Source organism: Polyodon spathula, chromosome 27 (assembly GCF_017654505.1).
Source record: "Polyodon spathula isolate WHYD16114869_AA chromosome 27, ASM1765450v1, whole genome shotgun sequence".
Taxonomy (NCBI): domain Eukaryota; kingdom Metazoa; phylum Chordata; class Actinopteri; order Acipenseriformes; family Polyodontidae; genus Polyodon; species Polyodon spathula.
The window spans coordinates 6585797-6610796 of record NC_054560.1 but is presented as its reverse complement, the minus strand read 5'-3'; the positions used below and the strand labels follow the sequence as shown (position 1 = coordinate 6610796).

Here is a 25000-nt window from a genome sequence, read left to right as displayed (position 1 = left end):
GCGCCTCTCTTCACTCTCTTTCCCAGGGCAGCGCTGCTGGGCTCAGGGAGGGCTCACTGCATTTCCCTTTCCTTTCATAGAAATTTGCTGAAGACCCGGTGGAAGCCTCTGTCATGATGGTGCACACGTTTAACAAGGACAGGGAGAAGGTGAAGGCAGCCGCTGAGGTCATCGCAAAGTGAGTCTGTGACTAACGAAGCACAACCTGTTCCAGAAGCACAGGTCCACACCAAAGAGGCAACACGACTGCATCTCTATCTCCTAGATCTATCTCTATCTCTGTATCTGTCTCCTAGATCCTATCTCTAAATGCTATCTCTAGATCTGTATCTATCTCTGTATCTATCTAGTGTCTGTTAGGCTCAGGGTGTAAATACGTACAAGTTGTTTTGTTTTACTTATTCAAAGTTCTGTTTTTTAAGTATACGTTTTGCTGTTTCCTGAAACGCAAGTCAAATTAAGAGCAAGAGTTGATCATCTCAGTAATAAAAAAAAAAAAAAATACACACATATATACACACACACACACGCACTGGCATGCACGCACACTGACACACGCACGCACACTGAGACACGCACTGACACACACACGCACACACACTGACATTCGGTTGAATATCTTGCGTCAGTTTCCCAGTGTTCTTCCATCTGGTAAAAGTGGCACATGATCGCCACCTGCTGGAGAAGTAAATCAATTAATACTTGTGTGTACATAGTGGCAGATTGTCTCCATCTGCTGGTCACAAGTTTGAACTACACCCTGGTGAGCCTGCCTCTCTGTACTGTAGAGAAAGACTGGCAAATATCACAAATGGTTGTTGCCGGCAACAGCCTGTCCTTGTTTTCTGTTTTAGGTACATTGATAACATCTGCAAAAACCCCACTGAAGAGAAATACAGGAAAATCCGATTGCAGAATAAAATCTTCCAGGTGAAACCTCTTTATTTCTTTAAAGACCGACGTGTTTCATTTCACAGGAATGCCCAGCATTGCTGAATGTATTATTTTGCGCTGACTGGTTAAATGGCTTTCTACAGTAGCTCAGCTCAGTTATAGTCATTTCAGCTGAGCCCTTTTTTCAGAGCGTGTGTGTGTGTGTGTGTCTGTGTGTGTCGCTCGGTCCCAGCTCTGATCCCTGTCTCTGTTTCCCAGGAGAGGGTGAGCTGTCTGTGTGTCTGTGTGTGTCGCTCGGTCCCAGCTCTGATCCCTGTCTCTGTTTCCCAGGAGAGGGTGAGCTGTCTGTGTGTCTGTGTGTGTGGCTCGGTCCCAGCTCCAATCCCTGGCTCTGTTTCCCAGGAGAGGGTGAGCTGTCTGTGTGTCTGTGTCTGTGTGTGTCGCTCGGTCCCAGCTCCGATCCCTGTCTCTGTTTCCCAGGAGAGGGTGAGCTGTCTCGAGGGCACCCAGGAATTCCTTCAGTCCATCGGCTTTGAGAATCAACGACTGCCTGTGCCTGGACAAGGTAACCCGACAGTGTGTTGAGAGTCTTGGTATTTTTAAATGCATCTCTGTTGAGCGGCTGACAGCTTGTGGTTGGTAGCGCAGGTGATGCTGTGGCAGCCCCAGTGACTTTCTGTCTCCTTTCCCCTTCAGAGGACTGTGAGGATGTCCTGGTGCTGAGGGAGGAGGCTCTGTCCCGGCTCCAGACTCTGCAGGAGAGCAGGGACAGGCTGCTGGGGGCTGAGCCGCTCAAGGCCAGGCTGCACAGACAGAGCCAGGTCTACAAGCCCTCTCCCCAGGCCTCACGCTTCGAGCTGCCCCCCGACTTCTACAGCCTGACCGCGGAGGAGCTAAAACGAGAGCAGCAACTCCGGTAAGGGGGAATCCGGCACTGAGACCGACACTGTGACACTGAAACTGTAACACTGATACTATGATACTAATACTAACGCTGTGACACTGTGATATTAATACTATCGCACTATAACACTGTGATATCAATAGGAGCGATGCTGTGGAGAGAAACGCTATGCTGCGCACCAAAGCCATGAGAGAGCGAGATGAGCAGAGAGAGATGAAAAAATACAACTACACCCTGCTGAGGATACGCCTACCCGACGGGAACCTGCTGCAAGGTGCGCTACCCTGCCCTGCCCTGTATACACTGCCCTGCGCCTGCCCTGCCCTGCCCTGCCCTGCCCTGTACACACTGCCCTGCGCCTGCCCTGCCCTGTACACACTGCCCTGCGCCTGCCCTGCCCTGTACACACTGCCCTGCGCCTGCCCTGCCCTGTACACACTGCCCTGCGCCTGCCCTGCCCTGTACACACTGCCCTGCGCCTGCCCTGCCCTGTACACACTGCCCTGCGCCTGCCCTGCCCTGTACACACTGCCCTGAGCCTGCCCTGCCCTGTACACACTGCCCTGAGCCTGCCTGCTGTCGGATACACTACCTATACCTCCCCTATTCATACTGCTTCAGGGTATTTCATTAGTTTACTGGTCTGCACCCTGACCCACTTTCTCTGTCTCTTTTTTTTTTTTTTTTGCTCAGGAGCCTCTCTCTCTCTGCAGGCACGTTCTTTGCTCGGGAGCGTGTCTCTGCTCTGTCTGACTCTGCCTGCCTCTTTCTCTCTCTGCAGGCACGTTCTTTGCTCGGGAGCGTGTCTCTGCTCTGTCTGACTCTGCCTCTCTCTCTGCAGGCACGTTCTTTGCTCGGGAGCGTGTCTCTGCTCTGTATGAGTTTGTGCGTGACTCCCTGCTGAACGGCTGGCAGCCCTTCTTGCTGATTGCACCAGGGGGCCAGAGACTGACGGACGAGAGCCTGGCCTTCAATGAGTGCGGCCTGGTGAGTGCTGCTTCCGTTGCTAAGCAGCGTGAACCCTGTCCTGCATGGAGACCTCAGATACGACACTGGAAGACGCAAATGCATGATGCCATCTTTTCCTCCAATTAAATCAATGGGGGGGGGGGGGGCGGTCTGTGTGATTTGCTCCTGTGTGGTCTTTGTGTTTATTCGTGTCAGTGCGTCTCTCTCTCTCTCGTGTGTTCAGGTCCCGGCGGCTCTCCTCACGCTCTCCTGGGATGCCGCGGTCCAGGCTGATATCGAAGCAGCTGGAGCTCAGAGCTTAGACGTGCTGAAACCTGAACTCATGGGCAGCATCCAGACCCTCTCATGAGGGAGACCAGAGTCATGTATCCTGCCTGCCTGACTCCCTCCCTCCATCCCCAAACACACATAGTTCATGATTCCTGCTCAACTCTCTGTGAACGGATGTTACTGAAACCTACAAGTTCACCTTTCAAACCTGATACTGTACTTCCACCTCAGACTCTTCTGCCTTTCTTAACCTCCCTGTTGTAGCTCTGAGTCACTCGAACCTGCTTTCTTTCACACTGCAGCCCAGCCCTTCCCTCAAACCTCCTGTCATGACTGCAGCTGGGAGAGTGCAGCCTTCCTGTCTCTCCCCATACTTCACAACCCAGTGCTTTTCCACCCAGCCAATCAGGGCCTCTGAATGACTAAAAAAGCCTTTGGTCAACTGGAACCCAGATCCTCTACGCTGCAGTCCTGTGCTCTGGAGAAGCTTAAACTGTTCACAGTACCATTAGCAGACATGCTTTTATATCACAGGATGCCTCCTGAACACTGGAAACAAGCAGCCCCTGCTTTGTAACGGCACACTGTATCGAGCTGATTGACCATCGTTGTATTATTAATTAAAGCTTTGCTTTTTTTTATTTGCATTAAATCCATTAAAATAAAGTATGCAGAACTGTTTGTTTTGTTTTGAATTGTTGGCAGGCAGATCAAAATGCAAAGTGGACAGAATTGCAGACTGGAGCAACATTTAGAGGAAAACAAACAGATTTCAAAAATTTACTGTACACACAAAAACAAACACTAAAATTACTGAACAAACAGAGGCCCCTCATTCATGCCCTTGAGCAGCCCAGCAAGTCTGCAGCTGCAGCGCCAGGATTTGAAAACTAGCTGCAGTTCATCCAGTGCTTCAGTCGCAGTGTGTCCACTTCCATTGAAGGAGGCCCCATTCCTCCCCACAAACAGCTCCTCGATGACCCAGAAAGTGCCAATAAAAATAAAATCACAAACCACAGTGATTTAGAATACAGGAGTCCTGCCAGCATTGGGACTGGGCTGGAAGTCCAGATCAAGGGCAGTCCATTGAAGGTTACTGTGAGCTCAGCAACACTGTGGGCAATGCAGGCAAACCCGTCGAGGATTATCAGAGGAGATGCAGCTCAGCACCCAGCCTGGAGAGAACAGCGTGAACGATGCAACAGGAGCCTCGTTCAGAGCACTGCTGTGCAGAGAGACTTCACACACGGACCTGGGCTCTACAAAACAACACTGAGTGACGCACTACAGCAATACAGCACTGGACATTACTGATTCTTTTTTTTGTTTAATATACATAATGCTTTATTTAAAAAATTTTTTTTTTTTTTTTTTTTTAAAACACAACTGATTATGAAACATTTCTCCCGTCTCCTAATAAGAGTACCTAACCCTCTACAAAAAACAAATTGCATTGAAGTATGAATGTCAGTTCAGGAGGGAACAAAGATGAAACCCTCCACAGCACCAATCCCAGAATGAAAAGCAACCTGCCAAGCTGCAGGCACTGCCCTGCCAGACACAGCTCTCTCAGAGGGGAATCGCACAGTCGAGGGAACAGCTCTCTCAGAAAGGACTGGAGGAGGGGAATCGTACAGACGAGGGAACAGCTCTCTCAGAAAGGACTGGAGGAGGGGAATCACACACGAGGGAACAGGACAAAAAGTGACATCCTTTAAACATTTTTTTTGTTTCACCGTTATACAGAAGAACTGACATTTGTTCAAGTATTTAAAAAACGAATCCGTCCACACACACGGAAGAACATTTAATATATTAAAAACACAGACACATGAACACAGTAAAATAACGGCCTGCATGCAAACAACACGTCAGCATGGAAATGCCAGGGTTCAGACTCTAGAGGCATAGGGGCAGGGAGGGGCTGGAGGAAACCACTTCCATCTGGACACTGTCAGCACAGCTCTGCTTAGAGTCTGCAACAAAAAACACACAAATACTACAACTAGACAACTTCTAAACTCAGAAACAATCTGGCAAGCAGTCGAGGGCTCTTAAATCCACCTGCATCGTTCACAGAAAAACGTCTACAAGCCTGAATACTCACAAGATCATATAATCTGGTTAAAACTTAACCTCAAAGTGTAGGGACGAGGCTTCTGGTATTATCTGGTGCAACTAGGAGCTCAGGCAGCAGGCAAGGACTAAACTGGGATTTGAACCCAGGCTCTCCAGGCAAGGTCACTGGTTTGTTTCTGGGAAAGCTCCATGCTGAAACCCTGTGGAGCAGGGGCAGCAGGAGGGGGGAGTAGGGGCAGTAGGGGGAGAGGGAGCAGAGGGAGTAGGGGCAGCAGTGCTCACCTGTGCTCTGTATGATCACGCAGTCTGGATCATCCTCATCCTCCTCTGTGTCAGCCTGGAACCCGTCTGTCTCCATCCCTTCAGACTGCTGGGAGCAGAAAACACAGGGGTGAGCTTGGACTGCCTTGCACTGAACAGCAGCACCATGCAATACACACTGTACTGCAAAATACTATACTGGAAACACACACACTGTACTGCAATACACTGTACCAGGATTCGAAACGCACACACTCACTACATTGTACATGTTTAAAGTCAGCCTACCTGCTCGGCCCCTTTGGATTTCCTCATGAACTTGGTGATGGACATGCTGCCTTTCTGCTTTCTCTTGGCCGAGCCGGACGCTGCCGGTGACGATGAGGAGGAGAGGGGGATGCTGTGTGTGCTGCCCCCTCCCGTGCCCGCAGTGCCAGCCTCCTCCCTGCCTGCATAGGGCACCTGGGTGATGTAGCTCCACTGGCATGGCACGGGCAGCTCCTCTTGAGAGAACCTCTTCAGCACGGCCTCGTGCACGTACCAGCACCAGCGCCGCAGCGCCGGCCGCTTCTCGTACACCGCGCTCTCCGAGATCAGCCGCTTCAGACGGTATTTCGAGGGCACGCTGTCCTCGCTGCTGCCTGCCAGAGAGTCCGGGGGGCTGGGCAGCCCCGCTCTCCCGCGCCAGCACTCCTGGAACTCCCGGATGATGGCTTTGCTGCCGTTCACGTTACCGTGGAGCAGGGGCAGCATCTGGGACAGGACTGCAGGCAGAACGGGGAGTTACAGCTAGCGGCAACGCAGTCTGCCTCTACAGCACACAGTGCAGCTGTATACAGAAATACAAACTAGGTAACCATGTCAATCTAAACAAGGTACATTAGTATTTCACTAAATGTAAGGTTTTTTTTTTTTTTTTTTAATCTGTTTTACGATTATTGAAATGCAATCCAGCTACAAAACACTTACTCGCGACTTAAAATAGTTAATAGACACACATTTTCGCTAGTGCTACCTCACACTGCATTCGAGAAGCATTACCAGTCTCTACTGTACAGAAGTACTGGTACCAGCCAGTCAGCATGCATTAAGTCTGGAAGAATCATCTTACTGAAGAGCACCCCCCCGGACTCACTGTGATCATCCCTCTTCTCTTTGCTCATGCTTTCGGGGGTCCCCGCCTCGTCCCCCAGCTTCGTGTCCAGCACACACACAGCATAGTCCCGCAGGGTCCTCAGCACTGTGTCCTCGGGGGGCCCCTCGCACTCCCACACGCAGCCCAGCACCACAGTCTGCAGCACCTTCACCCTGCCCTTCGACAGCAGCTCGTCCCACTCCCTCGCCTTCAGCTTCTGACGCACCTTCTGGTTCTCTGGGTCCGCAGACTCCTGTCACTCACACACACACAGGGGACAGGAATGAGACTCCTGCTGAGTAGCACTTTCAGCCGTTCCAGGTTTTACAATTCTGTAATGCCAGGACAAGCCAGGTGTTTTTCAAAATGCACTGAATGACCTTTCATTTTGAATTCAGATGTTTTTGTCTGTTGATAAAGTCTGTTCTGTGAACGAACAGGAACCTCAGCTTGGTTATTTTTGCCCTGAATGGCGTTTACAACGGCTGTTTGATTATTTAGATCTTTGTAACACAGACCCAGTTAACTGGGCATTGCCTTACCTCTTCCGACGCCCCCTCCCCATCAGAGAGGTAACCGTGGGGAACGAAGAAGCCGTCATCATCTTCATCGTCTCCTGCAGCTTCCCCTCCCCCCTCGTCATCATCATCCTGTACAGAGAAAGACACAGAGTCCGTGCAATATTCTTGCAGTGCAGTCACAGGGCAAGGGGATATGCTGCTGCTGCACTCACCCCTTCACTGTGCGACAGAGACTCTCCCGGCTCCTCCTCCTCCCACTCCTCATCACTGTCCACCTCGTAATCCAGGAGCTCCTGAGGGAAGAAACAAACTCAGTGAGCGGAGATCTATAGAGACACACACACAGTGAGCAGGGATCTATAGAGACACACACACAGTGAGCAGGGATCTATAGAGACACACACACAGTGAGCAGGGATCTATAGAGACACACACACAGTGAGCAGGGATCTATAGAGACACACACACAGTGAGCAGGGATCTATAGAGACACACACACAGTGAGCAGGGATCTATAGAGACACACACACAGTGAGCAGGGATCTATAGAGACACACACACAGTGAGCAGGGATCTATAGAGACACACACACAGTGAGCAGGGATCTATAGAGACACACACACAGTGAGCAGGGCCCCTGTCCCACCTTGTCCTGGCTCAGGGGTCTGCGAGGCTTGATCTTGCTGCTCTTCTTCCTCCAGGTGCCCCAGTAGGCCGGACGGTAATTCTCACAGAAGTGAATCAGCTTCATGCGACCGCACTCCTTTCGGGCTGGGACTCCGTCAGGCTTGCTACCCTCCACCAGAACCACACAATCACTGCGGGGGAGAGAGAGTCAGCTTGCACTGTACCGGTAACCAGAACCAAACACACAGACCAGCGCCGAGTTACCACAATGATCGGGGTTCAATCAGCCCCGCACATCTCATGCTGCAGGAGCCTGGCGGCACCCAGTCCTTTCAGCACCACTAATATGAAGTTTGAATGTAAAGCAACACTTGGATAATTGCCTTGAATGTGTTCATTCAGTTTCTGCAACACCTTAACTCAAAAGGGGGTGTTTAGCGGACGGTGTTTTTATGCCTCTGGTTCCTCCCCGGGGGTGTAGAAGCTTTGGTCCTGCCCAGTCTCTCACCTGGTTCTGGGGTTGGTCGGACCACTCCGACGAGGCTTGCGGTTCTTCCACTCGAGGAGCCCGTTTGCAGACCGGTCCGGTGCCTGCAGGTACTGGTCCAGCTGCTCCAGAACCTCCTGGTCACACAGAACCCGGGTCAGGGGTGCCAGAGTCATGTTCTCCTTGATCTCGAAGGGAGCGAACTTCCCGCAGGCTGCAGCCAGAGTCTGGAGAAACGGGCGTCGTTAATTCTTACATTCATTTTAGTATTTCTAAACACCCCTCCCTTCTCCCCTGTTAACTGCAGCGCGTGCACGGCTCTGCAACGGTTCCTACCCTGGGAGCCTGTAGGGTCTTGGGTTTCTGGAAGAACCTCCTGATCTCTGCTTTTTCTGCTTTCACACGCTGGAAATGAGAAGAACAAAAAACAATAACAATGTCAGCAAAACGAACGCTGTGGCGACCAGGCGCATGATCTTCAAGCACAGAGGAGCCCCAGATCCAGAAGTGCAGCTCACCTCTTTCTCCTCCTTCAACCGTTTCTCTTCCTCTTTCTTACGCTTCTCTTCTAGCTTGGCTCTGGGAGAAAAAAATAAATAAATAAATAAAATTACTACTTTGAAGTTTTGCTGCACAACAGTTTAAACAAACACCCCGCTTCCCTGGAGCTTCGGACTGCCTGACAGAGAAACTAACTGAATGAAACCCAAGTCTCCGGCACGCCGGGAAGGGAAGAGCACTCACTCCAGAGCCTCCTGCTTCTCTTTCCGCTTCTCCTCTTTCACAAGCAGTTTCTCAGCTTTCTCTCTCTCCTCCTTCTCCCTCTTCTCTCGCTTCTCCTTCTCCCGGGCCTCCTTCTCCTCCTCCCTCTTCTTCTTCGCCTCTTCCTTCACTCGCTCCTTGGCAGCCTTTGCCTCCTCCCTCGTTCTCTCCCTCTCTTCCTTCTCCGCCTGCAGCTTGATGCGCTTGTCCTCGCGCTCCTGGTCCTGAGCGAACACGAGACAGACTGAACATTCAACAGAACCCTGCTGCACATTACAGAGGAGGCTGCACCAGCATGGGCATGTGTAACAATGCACACACAAGACTCACTGTTAGCATCTAGCAACACTCACAAATCCAATACACAAACCAACCCCCCCTCCCCAAAAAACAAACCAATTCAGGGATGGAAATAAGACTCCTATTGCACAGCAGCTTCAGCCATTCCAGGTTTTATTATGAGCTTGATTAGCCACTGTGTACAGTTACAATGCTCAGGTGTGTCTTATTAAACTTAGCAAAACCAGGAATGGATCAAGCGGCTATGCAATGGCAGTCTTATTTTCCACCCCTGTACTTAATAAGAACTCACTACATTCAGGCAAAACGTTTCAGCTAATGCCTTCTGTCGAAGCCAGTATGTTTACCTAGTTGAAGTAGCAAGAAAATAAAACTATATATCTATCTATATCTATATATATATATCTATATCTATATACACACACACACACACCACACACACACACACACACACACACACACACACACCCACACCCATCTGCATGGACATATATTAACTGCAACAAACTCCACATGGGGAAACAATCCCGTGAAAACGCCCTCACCTTCAGCGAACGCCTCTTTGCTTTTTCTTCTGTGTGTCCCTTGATCTTTGGAGTCTGCGGCTAGAGAGGGATAAAAAATCATAAATTACCCGTCTCACTTCACCAGACCTGGAGAACACCCAATCCTAATCCCCACCCCAATCCCTACCCCTCAAAACTGCACACGCTCCCCCCCAGACGCCAGCCTTGGGGGCTGCACCGGACACTAAACCTGCTTTTAATAGTCAGGCTTTACAAGCATGGACAACAGCTACACAAAACTTCCACTACGATCAAAAGAGACTCACCCCAGCCTTCCTTACGATGATTATCAATACACAACAATTGCATGTACTGTGTATAGCGCTTTTCACAGTATGAGAACACTGCTGCAAGTCTCAATAGTTACTCAGCGTTGTAATCTACCCCATATTATCTGAACAGACCATAATGGAATGAAAAAAATGAATCTGTGAACACACAGCGGCCTTGCTCTAGTGCCTCGTTTACAAACACTCCAGCACCTTCACGGTTAAAACTCCACATTCACAATCCACAAACCTACGACCAGCAACCAGCTGCTGGGCAGGATTAGTATCCAACACAACAGGGGGCAAGGTCAAGAAATAAAGGGCCAGCCTCTCCTCCCTGGCTCCCCAATCAGCACCCACCTTGTGCGTGGCGGTGCTGGCGCTGCGGGAGGCCGTGCTCCTGCCCCCCTCGGGAGAGCTCTCTGCAGCGGACAGAGAGCTGACTGAGGAGGCAGACAGGAGAGAGTCGTTCTCTGGACTCAGCTCTTCCTCCTCCGTCTCCTCTGTCACCCGACTCTCATCCAGACTCTCAGTCCTTGGAGGGTCCCCCTCCTTGGCCGCCCCTTCCCTGTACTGCTCCCCAGGCTCTGGCCCTGCTCTGGGGGTCCTCTTTGTCTTGCTGCTGCTGGTCGTTTCCTTGCCAGTCCTGCTGGAGGAATCCAGGTCCCTGTTCACACTCATCTCCATCTCGCAGTCTGATTGGTCGGCCGCACTTGTGTCCATGGCAACGTCAGCTGGGGGACGGGCCCCCCCGCTAGGCAGCGTGCCAGTCAGTGTGCTGTCCTGGTTCAGTTCTTCCTCTCTCTGTGTGCTGTCCTGGTTCAATTCGTCCTCTCTCTGTGTGCTGTCCTGGTTCAGTTCGTCCTCTCTCTGTGTGCTGTCCTGGTTCAGTTCGTCCTCTCTCTGTGTGCTGTCCTGGTTCAATTCGTCCTCTCTCAGTGTGCTGTCCTGGTTCAGTTTGCTCTCTCTCACAGTAGTGTGGTCTGCCGGGCAGGGGGCTGAGTTGGAGTCCTCAGTGAGGTCGATGGTCAGGCAGGGAGTGTCTGTGCTCTTCCCTTTGCCCCCGCCCCTCCCTCCAGCCCGGCTCATGAACGTGTCCAGCGGCCCCCTGCCGTTGACCAGCGTGTCTGCGGAGGGCGCCTCTAGCTGCAGGGAGGGGTAGTGCTCATTCTCCACGTCGCTGGCAGAGGTGTGAATGTGCTGTTTAGGGGTGCTGGAAGGGCCGTGCTGGCGGGGTTTCTTGAGCTCCACAGACTCCCCATTCTGCTTGGGGACGGGGTTCAGGCGCTTGAAGGGCAGACGAGCTGCAGAGGAAAGAGAAGAAAGGAGCCGGCTGTGTGGTCAAACCGGGTCGGGCTGGCCGGCTGTGTGATCAAACCGGGTCGGGCTGGTCCCTGGTTAAAGGAGGACCAGCAGCTGACCACAATCAGTCAGTGCAAATGTGAGGCCAGCCTTTACTTTCATCACATCAGCACAGGAAACAGAGGAGAGAAATGACACTTACCTTGAACTAACTTCTTTGCTGCAGCACCGGATTTAGCTTTACACTCCATACCTGGAAACACAAACAGCGGGACCGAGTCATTCTTTCACTTTGCACTTATTAATATCACACTCACACACTTTCATTGGGGAGGTTTGTTATTACAAGTTCGGAAATCCTAAAAAGAAAAGTCTTAAGAACTTGACTACAAGCACCAAAAACGACTGAGATACCTCCGAGTTAAGAAACACACACTCGTGTGCAAATCAAACAGCGCCTGAAAAGCCGAGCGGGCACTTATATGCAATGTAGCCGCGTCCCCTGGAGCCCGACAGCGCGCTCTGAGGCAGATTTATTAACCCGTCTGCTTTATTTTAACACTCCCGCCTTCATCTGATCAATCGGTAAACAAACCCCTTAGACAAGAGACTGAGCGGCGGAAGAGCACAGGCCACTACCGAAACTGTACGAGCAACGCCAGCGTGTCTGCAAAACCCGACAAAGCATCCCCCGCGTTTATTAAAGACAAGCCAGTCCCCAGCTCCGATCAGCTTGAGAAGAGATTTCACAGGACAACACCGCGCACCGCTCGGAGAGGACAGTCTTTAAAGACAATCCCACTGGGGGCAGCTTATAAAGCACTGGAGCGAATAACTGCATTTCTATCTAAATGCACCAGAGCTCCGCTACTGGGAAACCACGGCCGGTCAGTGGCAAAATCGAACCGAAACAAAAATAAAAACCGCTACGAGTACCAAGATAAAAGCATATTGTCAGTCTGTCCTCTTTAAAACTTCAAATTTACAAATAAGATAAATCTTACTCAAACGTTCAACATATCATGTTGCCTATTTCCAGACTGCCCCGCATTCCTGTCTCACTGCCCGCTCCCCTTGGCCGGCACCGCCTTGCCGGTAAGGCCCGCATCCCCGTGTTGTCATAAAACAAAAACCCCAAAAACCCGACTTGATCACAATGCCTAGAAAGTAAACCCCTGACATTTCCCTAGCAGCGATGCGCTGCACCTCGTTATTCTCGCCCGGGTAGCTCCCCCCTGGTTCGGTTCAGTCACCCCCGCAGAGTCACTCACTTTTCCTCCTGTCGGGTCAATCTGCCGCCCCGGGACACCGGGTTACAACAAACCCACAGGTGGGCAAAAAAAAAAAACGTGTATCCGCTCACAAGGAACCGGCGTCTCAACAAAAGAAAGACAAGCCGCTGCCCAGTGGAGCTATCTCATACCGCAGCGTCCGGTTTTGTCTGTGTTTTATTGCTGGGTTTAGCCCCTGCTCCGCTCGGCTCGGCTCGGCTCGGCTTAGCTCGGCTCACACTGCCAGCTCCAGCTCTGAATTGGCGGGAGCTGGTCGGAAGCTGCGCTGATTGGTCGAGGCGCATGTGCTGCTTTGTTTCATCATTACGTAAGACGTGCGTGTGTAGCTGGGATTTTTAGAAGATGCGCAAATGCAAAGTGCGCAGTCGTTTATAAATAAACTGTGATTGCAAAGTGGATTAAAACATTGTACAACAGCGTGTCAGCATTTAATAAACGCACGCCAGTTTTATTTTGCACGATCCACGTGTGTTTGTATATATTTTTTGTAACTCTTCCCTAACCTGTTTTTTTGGGGGATCTTATAGGCCGGTCAATCCACTCACCCAGACCAACTGTGTGCAGCTCAATAACCACCCCGACCCGACCCACTGTGTGCAGCTCAATAACCACCCCGACCCGACCCACTGTGTGCAGCTCAATAACCACCCCGACCCCACCCACCGTGTGCAGCTCAATAACCACCCCGACCCGACCCACTGTGTGCAGCTCAATAACCACCCCGACCCGACCCACTGTGTGCAGCTCAATAACCACCCCGACCCGACCCACTGTGTGCAGCTCAATAACCACCCCGACCCGACCCACTGTGTGCAGCTCAATAACCACTCCGACCCGACCCACTGATACCAACCCCCCAACACAGACACACACACAGACGTACTTTGTATCGATGCTAGTAATGATTCGCTCTAATTAAATATAAGTATATTTGTATCACTGTGTTCACTGCGTGCAGAGAAATCACTGATCTGCTAACACACAACCTGGCCACGCCCAACAAAAGCGTCGCATATCCCAAACCACGCCCACGACCCCCTGGAAGCGCGTCACAGAGCGCAGGGCCATCTCAAGCGCGATCCTCCTGCAACCAATCACTGACTCAGAGTCCGCCTAATTTGGATTTTTGTTAGCCAATCAGCCCCTGCTCCTGCTCTCGGTGACCAATAACTAGCCGGGGAGGCGCGTCTCCGGAAGCGTGTCTCTTATTGTTGTTGGAGTCAGACAGCGTTTTAATTTCACTGTTAAAAACATGTCGGAGCGGAAAGTATTAAATGTGAGTATGGCGAGGCACGGGTTCTGCTGATGGAACCACGACGCGCTTTTGTTTAGTTGCACGAAGTGATTTCAGTGTTTAAATGGATTTATTGTTTTCTGTTTGTTTTAGGGAGCGCTTTGGTTGCATCGAAACAGACGCATCTTTATTTTAAATTTCCCGAGTACGTTCAGATAGTGATCATTATAAAAACGTCACACGGGCCCATTTCTGTGTTAGAGATGTGTGTTTGTAACGCGTGATTTTCCGGCTGACCCGTGTTTCACTGCAGTGAGATTCCGGGAAACCAGAATAAATGTACATGTCAATATCCGCTCTCTGGCACAGCCATTGCCTGCTTCCACAGAGCCCGATTAGCGCCAATCCTGGATTCATTCTCCTAAAATCACACCAGGTAGCCCAAAATGAGTCCTAATCTGTATCTGTTATACGAGTTTGAGTTTCATTCTGAGGAGAGTGAGCGCCGCCTACCGTCTCCGAGGCGCTAGTTCAGTGTTGTGAAACTAAAGTAACCAAACCTTTATCTGAACCCCGTGCGAAAGCTGCGGCGCTGGGATATTGTAATCTGCATTACGCCATCATTCCGCTAGAGGACAGTCACGTACTGGCATAACTACTTCACAAGCTCCTAGTGTCCTCACTATTGGAGTGCAGGTTTAATTAAAGATTCCTCTTCTTCACTCCTCAGAAATACTACCCCCCGGACTTCGACCCCTCGAAGATCCCGAAGCTCAAACTGCCCAAAGACCGGCAGTATGTGGTGCGGCTCATGGCTCCCTTCAACATGAGGTGTGTGCTGCTCCCTAACCCCTAACCCTTCAACATGAGGTGTGTGCTGCTCCCTAACCCTAACCTAACCCTTCAACATGAGGTGTGTGCTGCTCCCTAACCCCTAACCCCTAACGCTAACCCCTAACCCTGACCCTTCCACATGAGGTGTGTGCTGCTCCCTAACACTAACCCTCAGTCCATCTGTCCGTCCATCCATCCATCCCTCATCCATCCATGTATTCTGGATGTGTAGACTAGAAATGTTTTTCTTTGTGTCTCTCCCCCCCCAGGTGTAAGACGTGTGGTGAGTACATCTACAAGGGGAAGAAGTTCAACGCGCGCAAGGAGACTGTGCAGACTGAGCTGTACATGGGGCTGCCCATCTTCCGCTTCTACATCAAGTGCACGCGCTGCCTGGCTGAGATCACATTCAAGGTGAGGGGGGGGGGAGCGCAGAGTAACAAGATTGTAGAGTGCGCTCAGCCAGTCCAGGTTTCACTGTGAGCTGGGTTAGTCTGGGTTCCCCTGGCATATTATGTGACGTGTCTCTCGCTCGCACACGCAGACAGACCCAGAGAACACGGACTATGCCATGGAACACGGAGCCACACGCAACTTCCAGGCAGAGAAACTGATCGAGGAGGAGGAGAAGAAGCTGCAGAGAGAGAGGGAGGAGGAGGAGCTCAACAACCCCATGAAGGTGCTAGAGAATCGCACCAAGGACTCGAAGCTGGAGATGGAAGTGCTGGAGAACCTGCAGGAGCTGAAAGAGTTAAATCAGAGACAGGCGAGCGTGGACTTTGAGGGCATGCTGCAGGTCCACCGTGAGAGAGAAGAGAGGGAGCGAGAGAGGCAGGAGGAGGAGGACGAGAGGGAGACCAGGTGAGGAGACAGGGGGAGGTGTGTTCATGCTGCATTGTGTTGTGGATGTGTTCAAGGCTACATGCAGTGTGCGAGTCTCATACTGCAAGTCTAAGGAGAGCTGTCTGTCCCGTTCAGAGCGATGCTGGACAGAGCGCTGGTCAAGCGACTGCATGACTCCGACTCGGACTCTGAGGAGGAGAGCAGGGGACCCCCGGGGAGCAGCGGCAAGCCCACCGACATCCTGAGCCAGGTGAGACCCCTAGATTGAGAGGAGGGAGTCGCGCTGTGTTGTGATGAGCTGGGCTGGGCTGGGCTGTGTTGTGTTCACACTCCTGTGTTTCCATTCCCCAGAGTCCGGCCGGCCCCGGGCCCCAGCTGAAGAAGCCGAAGCTGGAGAGCTGGGAGTGCAGCGTGGGCAAGCTGGGGGGGGCCGGGGGCCTTGCAGGGCTGGTGCGCAAGAAACAGAGCACCGCAGCACCCATGGAGAGGAACCCAGTGACCCAGCCAGACAGGACCCAGACAGGACCAGGTACCATCCAGAGGAGGCACTCAGTGATCAGAGAGACGTGATGAGAAACACCTGCGCCTGCCTGTGTGTGTCTGTCTGTCTGTCTGTCTGTGTTGACTGACAGATGAAACCTCAAGCACTCGCTCAGAAGGAAAGCCTGCATGCAGCTTACAGTCCAGCAGACAGGTGCCCTGGCTACTGCCTTCACACATTAGCGAGGCTGTGTTGCTGAGGAAGGCATCAGCAGGAATGTTTGTCAACTTGCAGTTTTAAATCAATGTTTTTGCTTCTCTTATATCTGGGCAGTTTGCTGCAACATTAAGCATTGCAGAGACACCCAATGGATATGGCCTGCTGTGCAGTATCAAGAAAGCTCCACAAGGTGGCAGTGCTGTAGCAGAGGAGCCCTGAAGTGGCTGTTATGTGTTTAGCTCAGAAGTGTGTTTGTATGATCATTGTTATTGCACATACCCCCCCTTTGCCCCTCTCTCTTTGTTCAACGCTGTGCCCTCCTCTCTGCTCCAGGCTCCTCCCCCGCCCCCCAGAACAGGGTTTCATCGCTGAGCATGCTGGGACTGTACACCGACAGCGAGGAGAGTGAGTGACAGAGAGCTGGAACCAGAACCAGAAGCAGAACCTCAGACAGACAGACAGACTGAGATCACAAGAGAGGTCTGGACTGTGTTTGAGTTCATTCAGACATGAAAACAATGTCTCTTCCGAAGACCTTACTGCCATGGACTGTGCAAATATTATGTGGATTTTCTATATTGTGTGTGTTTCTTTATAGTGACGCAATGCAGCTGACTCGCCCTCGCTGTCTGTGAAGCCTTGTTTGGCATGCACACACTGAGACACACACACACACACTCTGACATGCACACGCTGAGCCATACACACACACACTCTGACATACAAACACACTGAGACACACACACTGGCATACACACACACTCTGACATGCACACACTGAGACACACACACTGGCATACGCACACTCTGACATGCACACACTGAGCCATACACACACTCTGACATGCACACACTGAGCCATACACGCAATGTGACAGCCATCAGCATCTCTTCCACTCACTGAATCTCTTGTAATCGCATCATTATGATAAAGTGCACGATAACGAGGAGGGCTGAATTACTTGAATGACGGGTACAGAGTGCTGTATTGTATTAAAGGAGCTATGATTCAATTGCCTTGTCTCGGCTCATGCTGCCTCGCTGATGTTTCGAGACCTCTGTGTGAACCAGCAAAATCGAATTACCTCCTCTTGGCTCAGTTCCTCCTCCCCCCCCCCCCCCCTGCAGAAAGAGAGAGGTGGGGGGTAACAGGACCTATCTGCTTGAACCGCTTGCCTCCCGCCCTGCTGGGAGAAGCCTGCCTGCCTCTCTGAGATGATGGACGCTGATTGGGGGGAGTGAGGGGAGCTGTGTGGGTTAATTCCCCTGAGGGATGCCTCTGAGTAGTGGGGGGTGGTGATATTGTTTCTCATTGACAAGGCTGCCGGTCTGGGGTAGGGCTGGGCAGGGTAATGAGAGGATTAGGACGCTGGGAGAGGAGGTCAAAAGACAGCGAACAGCAGTACGCTATAGTTACTATTCTGTGTTATTTCTGTTGATTTAATGAATAGGGATTCAGCGAGACCAGAATTAACCAGCAAACAGCTTGAGGGCTGATTGGTCAAGCACTGTCTCATGCACTTTGTGTGCGTGCAATGGACAGGCAAAGTTCGTTTCGACCCAGGGAGAACGTTGGTTTTGGAGTCCTTAACCTATATATATATTATATATATATATTTGATATATCTAATTGATAATCCATATATATATATATATATATATATATATATATATATATATATATATATATATAATACGCGTGCACACGTGATGTGCGTGCGGGGTTTTTCACAGAAGAAGTGACTTTTACGGGGGGACCGGGTCAATTTTGGGATTTGGCACTAAGTCACCACAGTAATGCTGGATACACCCGCGGGGAATGAGAGCTGATTATTCGAAAATATCTGCAAGAAATCTAATCACCCTGCTCTGCACCACAAATGTGCGGATCGCGTTTCTCGGCTCCTCCACAGTCTGCAGCTGTCAATTACAGCTGATTACTCTCCATCTGTCACTCACTAATTATAGCATGCAAATGAGATGGGGAAGAAAAAACGCACCCGCAAAACGAGACACGTGACACCGGATCCTGTCTGCGCGCACATCCATTGACCTCCGTGAACCCAGCTTGCATTGTTATAGCAGCTCGTGGGTGCGTGGACATACTGACGCGAATAAAGAAATAATAAATTCTTCACTGAAATGCACGCTCGCGTTGTGGCTCTACTTCAATAATCCAATCCAATAAACTAACCGTGATTCTGGGGAATGACGACTAGGTGGCGCTATACTACTAATAATATTTATATAGCGTCTTTCATAGTGGACTCCCATCACAAAGCACAATACAGATTTAACATCTCATCCGCAGGACGGAGCACAAGGAGGTGAAGTGACTCGCTTAGGGTCACACACAGCGAGTCAGCCAGTGGCAGAGGTGGGATTTGGACCAGAGACCTTCTGGTTACAAGGGAGGGGAGGGGGGAGGCGGGGACTCGGAATTCATACAAAATAAAAACGCTTTGTGCACCACCGGAAATTAGCCTTGACATTAGCTGACCTTTCCATAGGGGGGCGTGTGGGGGGTCAGGAGTAACATGAGCTCTCTGTTTAGTGGAAACACAAAAGCTGGTATTACATAAATGAATAGTAAACCGTGTCGAATGTGTGATACAAACACCAACGCGAGAGAGAGAGCTCCTTCTCCACCACAGGGACAGATTAAACACAAGAGAGAGCTCCTTCTCCACCACAGGGACAGATTAAACACAAGAGAGAGCTCCTTCTCCACCACAGGGACAGATTAAACACGAGAGAGAGCTCCTGCTCCACCACAGGGACAGATTAAACACGAGAGAGAGCTCCTTCTCCTCCACAGGGACAGATTAAACACGAGAGAGAGCTCCTTCTCCACCACAGGGACAGATTAAACACGAGAGAGAGCTCCTTCTCCTCCACAGGGACAGATTAAACACGAGAGAGAGCTCCTGCTCCACCACAGGGACAGATTAAACACGAGAGAGAGCTCCTTCTCCACCACAGGGACAGATTAAACACGAGAGAGAGCTCCTTCACCACAGGGACAGATTAAACACGAGAGAGAGCTCCTTCTCCACCACAGGGACAGATTAAACAGGCGGCTGTGTGTGGGTGAGACAGATTTGGGGAAGGCATTTATTGTCGGCTAAAAACCAATGGAAAGCGAAATCCACTCGGGAATCTGAGTGTGCACCTCCCCTTTAAAGAGACGGCGTCTCTCTCAGGCTCTCCTGGTTTTTGTCCCAAATCAGTCAGCATTCTCCGAACAGACGAGAAGGGCAGCCTTCGGGATCGGAGGACAGCGGATCTGCAGGAAAGGGAGACTTTTTAAAGGGCTATACACGTCACCAGGCTCCGGTTTAATTCGCTTCGCAACGTGGTGTGGTTTTTCCTTCGTGGCTCTTGAAGCAGACCGTGAATTCAAACTGGAAAACTCGCTGAAAAGAGAAACACAGTCAGGAATATTCGTGATGGCAGCCTGGTCTTTGAGGGCAGTGAAAACACACAACAAGCCCCAGTAACGTGGTGTAATGCTGATGTGTGTGGACCCAGCTTCACTGCTGCGGACTCTGTTATTATCGCATTGATCTGCGGGTCGGCTGCTGCTTTACCGAGCGGCGAAGGGCACTTTCCAAAAAGGATTTCCCCAGGATTTCCAGATAGAGCTGTGGACGACGCCGCAGTTCGGAAATTTTATTAAACTGGGTTTTACTAAAGACAAGAATCCAGGGATTTGAAGAAGTGAGCTAATTAAATCTTATTGCATTGGGGAAAAAAACAAACGCAGACAACACGCCGGGTGATTAATAATACCAGTACGAGGGTTCAACGTAATAACCGGTTTCGTAACCGCACAGGATTTGGGTGCAAATTAAACGTTCTTTGACTCCAGCTTTATCCGGACCGATAATACATTGAACACAGTCACTGTGATTGACTCCTTAGAGACAGACTGGGTTCTACTGGTACGATGTAGACTACAATAATAACAACACTGTGATAATAACGATAATAATAATAATAATAATAATAATAATAATAATAATAATAATAATCCGCCAGGAATGGCTTCTGTTGCGGTCTAAACTGGCGGGTCGTTGCTGGTGTTTAAAGGACTCTGTAAATAGTTGTCGCGCCGTCAGAAAGAGTGAGCTATGAACTTGGCAGAAATGTCTTAACTGAGAGCAGAGAAGCTGACGAGACTCGCGATTGATCTGATTGTGTTTTCCGCTCTGTGTGTGTTTACCAATCGATCACCTTCGTGTTTATAACGAAGAGTCAGGAGACGGGCTGAGTGCACTGCAAAGCTGCCAGGCGGCTCCCGGTATATCCGCCGCTTTTCACCACGCACGTTAGTGTAATAAAATCTCTCACTATCTGCTCGAGTGTGTTAAAGCTTGAATCTGCTGCTGGTATTAAATTCTCCTAAGCATGTACAAGGAATTCAAACCGATAAATCGATCTGATTGTGCGGGAATGTTTCTGAGAATATTCTAATCGTGTGTTCGCGTATAATATATACTAAAAACACCTGAGACGCGCATTAGCTAACACAAACACAGACATTAACTACTCTGGCTAACGATAGCATTGCTAAACTTTGTTTTTTTATTTCACAATAAGAGACAGCCACAGTAGCACAATTCCAATTGAAATAATATTACTAACACTATGCTAATATTGCTAACACTATGCTAATATTCCTAACGGTTCCTAACTAAATTTGTCTGCGGATTCCCAGCTGTCGAGGCGGTGTGCGGCGCTGCTAGGTTGCTGTGCCGGGCATCCTGTCTGTTCCACTGACTCCCTTCACATCGCTTCCACACACCCGTGCACTTCAGAGCGTGTGGATCACGATTAGGGTCACTCCACACCAGCGCCCTGGCCGCTTGTATTTGACACGCAGGGGAATGTGGATATCTGTGGCAGTCTTTCTCTGGTAACGCGTTCCCTCGCTGCTGGCTCCGGTATCCAGTACATACTATTTAGAAAGTGTGAACGCTTTCAATAGTCTTGGTAATGCAGTAATAAGAAGGCGCTTTGTGAACTGTGCTGCGCCTGTTTGTTTTATTGGACTCTGGTTCGCACCCCCCGGCGCAATGGCGAAGTGGCTGAAAGATTACCTGAGTTTCGGGAGCCGGCGAGTCCCCCCGCAGCCCCCCAAGCCCGACTACACTGAAAGCGAGCTCCTGAAGGCGTACCGGGCCCAGAAGAACCTGGACTTCGAGGATCCCTACGAGGAGTCCGAAAACAAGCCCAGACTGGATGGTGGCCCGGCCGAGCCCCCGACGCCCAGCTCCCCACTCAAACCCGGGACCCTGGAGATGAAATTCGTCTCCCCAAAACACCGACTTATAAAGGTGGACTCGCAGGACCTGAGCCGGGGGAAGATTCTGGTGTCTTCATCAACCGCCGAGTCCAAAGCCGAACCGGTGAGTACAGAACGAGGTCTTGGATACTCCCACAGTGGAAACAGGTTCCGTGCGTCACGGCGTGCAAGGAGACGCAACTGCGCCGGGCAGCGTGATACCATTGCTTTATATTGTGATTCCACTTTAGTGACTACAGGTGAAAATATAGAGAGAGATTCAAAATAAACCACAGCAGGGTCGTGTTGAAGGACTGGCAATCAAAACACAAACACGCACCTCAGATTATTATTATTATTATTATTATTATTATTATTATTATTATTATTATTATTATTATAACAAAGTATCACATTACAGATACGAGTAGTTATAAAGTATAATAAAATCAGTACCAAAAAGATCAAATTCAAATAACAGCAAAACGCTGTTAGAGCTTGTCCAGGTGCCAGGGACACTGCTGCATCGTGAAGGGGAAGGGAGGGGCGAATCTCGCTGTACATGCTTCAGAGCTGAGCTGAGTGAGTTCTCACTGTGCAGTACAGTCCAGTACCTGCTTCAGAGCTAAGCTGAGCTGGCACACTCCTGGCACCAGCCTCCTGCCCCGGACCGAGCCCTGGAGCAACCTACAGCGCACACTGTGTTTAATCCCTGGAGCAGCCTGCAGCGCACACTGTGTTTAATGCACAGCGATAATCCTGTGAAGGGATGCTGACAGTCACTTGTAACAAATCTACATACAGAATGATGTGGGTGCAGGAAGTGACATGCATTTCCCAGGCTCAGATAGAAATATCATTAAAAAAAAACAAACAAACAAATGTTATGGAGTCAATAGCGTGGAACACTGAGGGGAGAGAGGAGACAGAGGTGTGTGTGTGGGGGGGGGGTGCTTGAATGATCTCAGCCCAGACCCCCCACCCCCCTCGAGCGTGAGGTCATAAGATCCAATCACTCCCCAGACACCCACAATGCACTGCAGCCCAGCAGGTTGACGTTTTGTTTCTGCTCTATCAAAGGGGGGTCTCAGTCTGTCTCTGTTCTGTCAGTGTGTGTCTCAGGCTCGGTGTTTGACAGCAGTATTGATTGGATGCTCTACTGGAAGCATGTTTGCTCTGTGCTGTGTGTGTGTGTCTCTCTGGAAAGGCTGGAATCAATCAGGAGGCTGGAAAGAAGTTGATAGTAACCAGAAATTATGTAGTAATCTTGAGCAATGGTAACCCCCTATCTCTATTCTCTTCTCTCTCCCTCTCCTATCCCCTCTCCAGGCTGCAGTCCCTTTGGCTCCAGCTCCGGGAGGCACGGATTACTCTGACCCGTTCGACGCACGGTCCAACCAAGAGGAGGCACTGTGCAGCGAGAATAACGGATACATGGAGCCATATGAGGCCCAGAGAGTCATTACAGGTGAGGAGGAGAGGAGAGGAGAGGAGAGGAGAGGAGAGGAGAGGTGTACCATATAAGAAGTTTCTAGTTTAAGTGCTGACTCTCTCTCTCTTTCCCTTTCAGAGCTGAAGAAGGGGGGTTCCTCAGAGCATCTGAAGGGGGGTTCCCTGGAAGGGTTGAAGGGGGGTCCCTCGGAGCGGTTGAAGGGGGGTTCCTTGGAAGGGTTGAAGGGGGGCTGGACCCGCAGGGGGGTTCAGCTCTATGACACCCCGTATGAGACGCAGGGATATCACTCGGAGCCCGAGCCCCCGGGGGGGGAGTTGGAGGGGGGGCCGCTGCCCCAGGATGACGAGAGACCAGCCGACGAGTACGACCAGCCCTGGGAGTGGAAGAAAGAGAACATCAGCAAAGCCTTCGCAGGTACAGAGAGAGAGAGAGAGAGAGAGAGAGAGAGAGAGAGAGAGAGAGAGAGAGAGTGTGTGTGTGTGAGAGGGGGGAGAGAGAGAGACAGAGAGAGAGAAAGTATGTGTGTGAGAGAGAGAGAGAGGTAGGTGTGTGTGTGAGGAGGAGGGGGAGGAGGAGGAGGGGAGGAGGAGGAGGGGGGGGGGGGGGGGGGGGGGGGGTGTAAATCAGGCCAGGTTTATAAAGAGTTTATAAACAGGTTCAAACCCATCACTGACAGCCAGCCCGGAGAATTCAAACCCATCACTGACAGCCAGCCCGGAGAATTCAAACCCATCACTGACAGCCAGCCCGGAGAATTCAAACACATCACTGACAGCCTGTTAACACTGTTTTATATTTACATAATATCACTCCCCCTCCTCTCACTCACCCCCCCTCTCATTCACGCCCCTCTCCTTGTGACAGCTCTATCTCCCTCTCTTACAATTCTCTCTCTGATCAGTTTCAGCCGTGCTGTTAATAGCTCTGCTGGGAGATGGCTGGCAGTTCTGTATCAATCTCTTATAAATGTGGAATTCTCTCGGTCTCCTCTCGGCTAGAGATTAAACCTCCCTAATTAAAGCGAGTCTTCCTCCCACGCTCAGACTAATTCACTTTGAGACAAACGCTAAGCACTCCATTCAGAGAGAGAGAGAGAGACAGAGAGAGGGAGAGAGAGACAGAGACAGAGACACAGAGAGAGAGAATTGTAGCAGTTGTAAGTCACCCTGGATAAGGGCGTCTGCTGAGGTATTAATAATAGATAGGACTGCCCTCCCCACACTGGAGCCAGTGCACACAACAGAAATAGGTAGATAGATAGAACAGTTCTATCTCTGTGTTTCCTACATTGACTTTGGCAACACTTCATCAGGCCAATGAAGACCATTTGAATGTATAAGGGAGAGGGATGGATAGAAAGAGAGGGATGGATAGAGAGGGAGAGAGAGAGGGAGGGATGGATAGAGAGAGAGAGGGAGGGATGGATAGAGAGAGAGGGAGAGGGATGGATAGAGGGAGAGGGATGGATAGAGGGAGAGGGATGGATAGAGAGGGAGGGATGGATAGGGAGAGGGATAGATAGAGAGGGAGGGATGAAGAGAGAAGGAGAGGGATGGATAGTGAGAGGGAGAGGTGGTAGATAGAGGGATGAGGGTGGCTGTTCTCGCAGGTGGAGTAATCGCTCATGCCTGCAGGGCTGTGATTCCCCATCAATAATGCAGGATGAGAGAGCGCTGGAGTGAGGGCTTCTCAATAATAGAGAAGGGGGGAGGAGAGGGGGGGGAGGCAGGCCAGCCGCTACTAAACAGGACGCTGGCCTCGCTTTGATTCATCACAAGAGACGTGCTTCAAACGCAGAGCAACAAGAAAACGAGACTCTCAGCAATCATGACATACCCGGAGGGGCCTCCTATCCTCTCCTCTTTCGTTCTCTCTCTCTTCTCTCCTAAAGAAGTGTCTGTCTGTCTGATTTGCAGGATCACTCTGTCTCCATCTATCTGTCTGTCTCCCCACAGTGCAGTTTGAGGTGGGGGAGTGGGACCGCCCACCCCCCCTGAAGGAGCGTCTACAC

The 25000-nt window shown here is 50.7% G+C and overlaps 5 protein-coding genes across 8 annotated transcripts in view; 4 read left to right on the top strand and 1 right to left on the bottom strand.

The window, feature by feature from the left end:
* Positions 1–3703, top strand: part of ubxn6 (UBX domain protein 6) — a 6126-nt gene extending 2423 nt beyond the window's left edge. The window contains 7 exon segments of the mRNA XM_041230582.1: positions 81–178; positions 855–930; positions 1375–1459; positions 1591–1810; positions 1942–2072; positions 2640–2785; positions 2991–3703. Of these exon segments, the coding sequence (XP_041086516.1) occupies positions 81–178; positions 855–930; positions 1375–1459; positions 1591–1810; positions 1942–2072; positions 2640–2785; positions 2991–3116 (882 nt within the window). The 3' untranslated portion in view covers positions 3117–3703.
* LOC121301280 (RNA polymerase II elongation factor ELL-like) overlaps positions 1–25000 on the top strand; it is a 794007-nt gene that overhangs the window by 241834 nt on the left and 527173 nt on the right. The window lies entirely within an intron of this gene.
* Positions 3801–12824, bottom strand: chaf1a (chromatin assembly factor 1, subunit A (p150)). Its single transcript, XM_041230484.1, has 16 exons — positions 12618–12824; positions 11549–11599; positions 10963–11348; positions 10405–10863; positions 9755–9814; positions 8892–9133; positions 8666–8726; positions 8484–8552; positions 8169–8374; positions 7680–7851; positions 7246–7326; positions 7055–7162; positions 6513–6765; positions 5666–6141; positions 5399–5486; positions 3801–5013 (listed from the first exon to the last, which is right to left on the bottom strand). The coding sequence occupies exons 2-16, from the start codon at positions 11595–11597 to the stop codon at positions 4937–4939; spliced, it is 2787 nt and encodes a 928-aa protein (XP_041086418.1). The 5' UTR covers positions 11598–11599; positions 12618–12824; the 3' UTR covers positions 3801–4936.
* LOC121301299 (splicing factor YJU2-like) lies at positions 13826–16976 on the top strand. The gene is made up of 7 exons (XM_041230561.1): positions 13826–13914; positions 14603–14703; positions 14976–15120; positions 15251–15567; positions 15685–15799; positions 15901–16078; positions 16583–16976. The coding sequence occupies exons 1-7, from the start codon at positions 13891–13893 to the stop codon at positions 16660–16662; spliced, it is 960 nt and encodes a 319-aa protein (XP_041086495.1). The 5' UTR covers positions 13826–13890; the 3' UTR covers positions 16663–16976.
* Positions 19445–25000, top strand: part of LOC121301292 (SH2 domain-containing adapter protein F-like) — a 7064-nt gene continuing 1508 nt past the window's right edge. For 2 of the 4 annotated variants that reach the window (XM_041230549.1, XM_041230548.1), the window contains exons 1-4: positions 19445–21660; positions 22866–23004; positions 23107–23403; positions 24906–25000. The exon at positions 24906–25000 is cut by the window's right edge and continues 116 nt beyond it. In XM_041230549.1, the coding sequence (XP_041086483.1) occupies positions 21328–21660; positions 22866–23004; positions 23107–23403; positions 24906–25000 (864 nt within the window). In that variant the 5' untranslated portion in view covers positions 19445–21327. The remainder of the gene's footprint in view (positions 21661–22865; positions 23005–23106; positions 23404–24905) is intronic. The other 2 variants (XM_041230546.1, XM_041230547.1) reach the window with 2 other exon arrangements.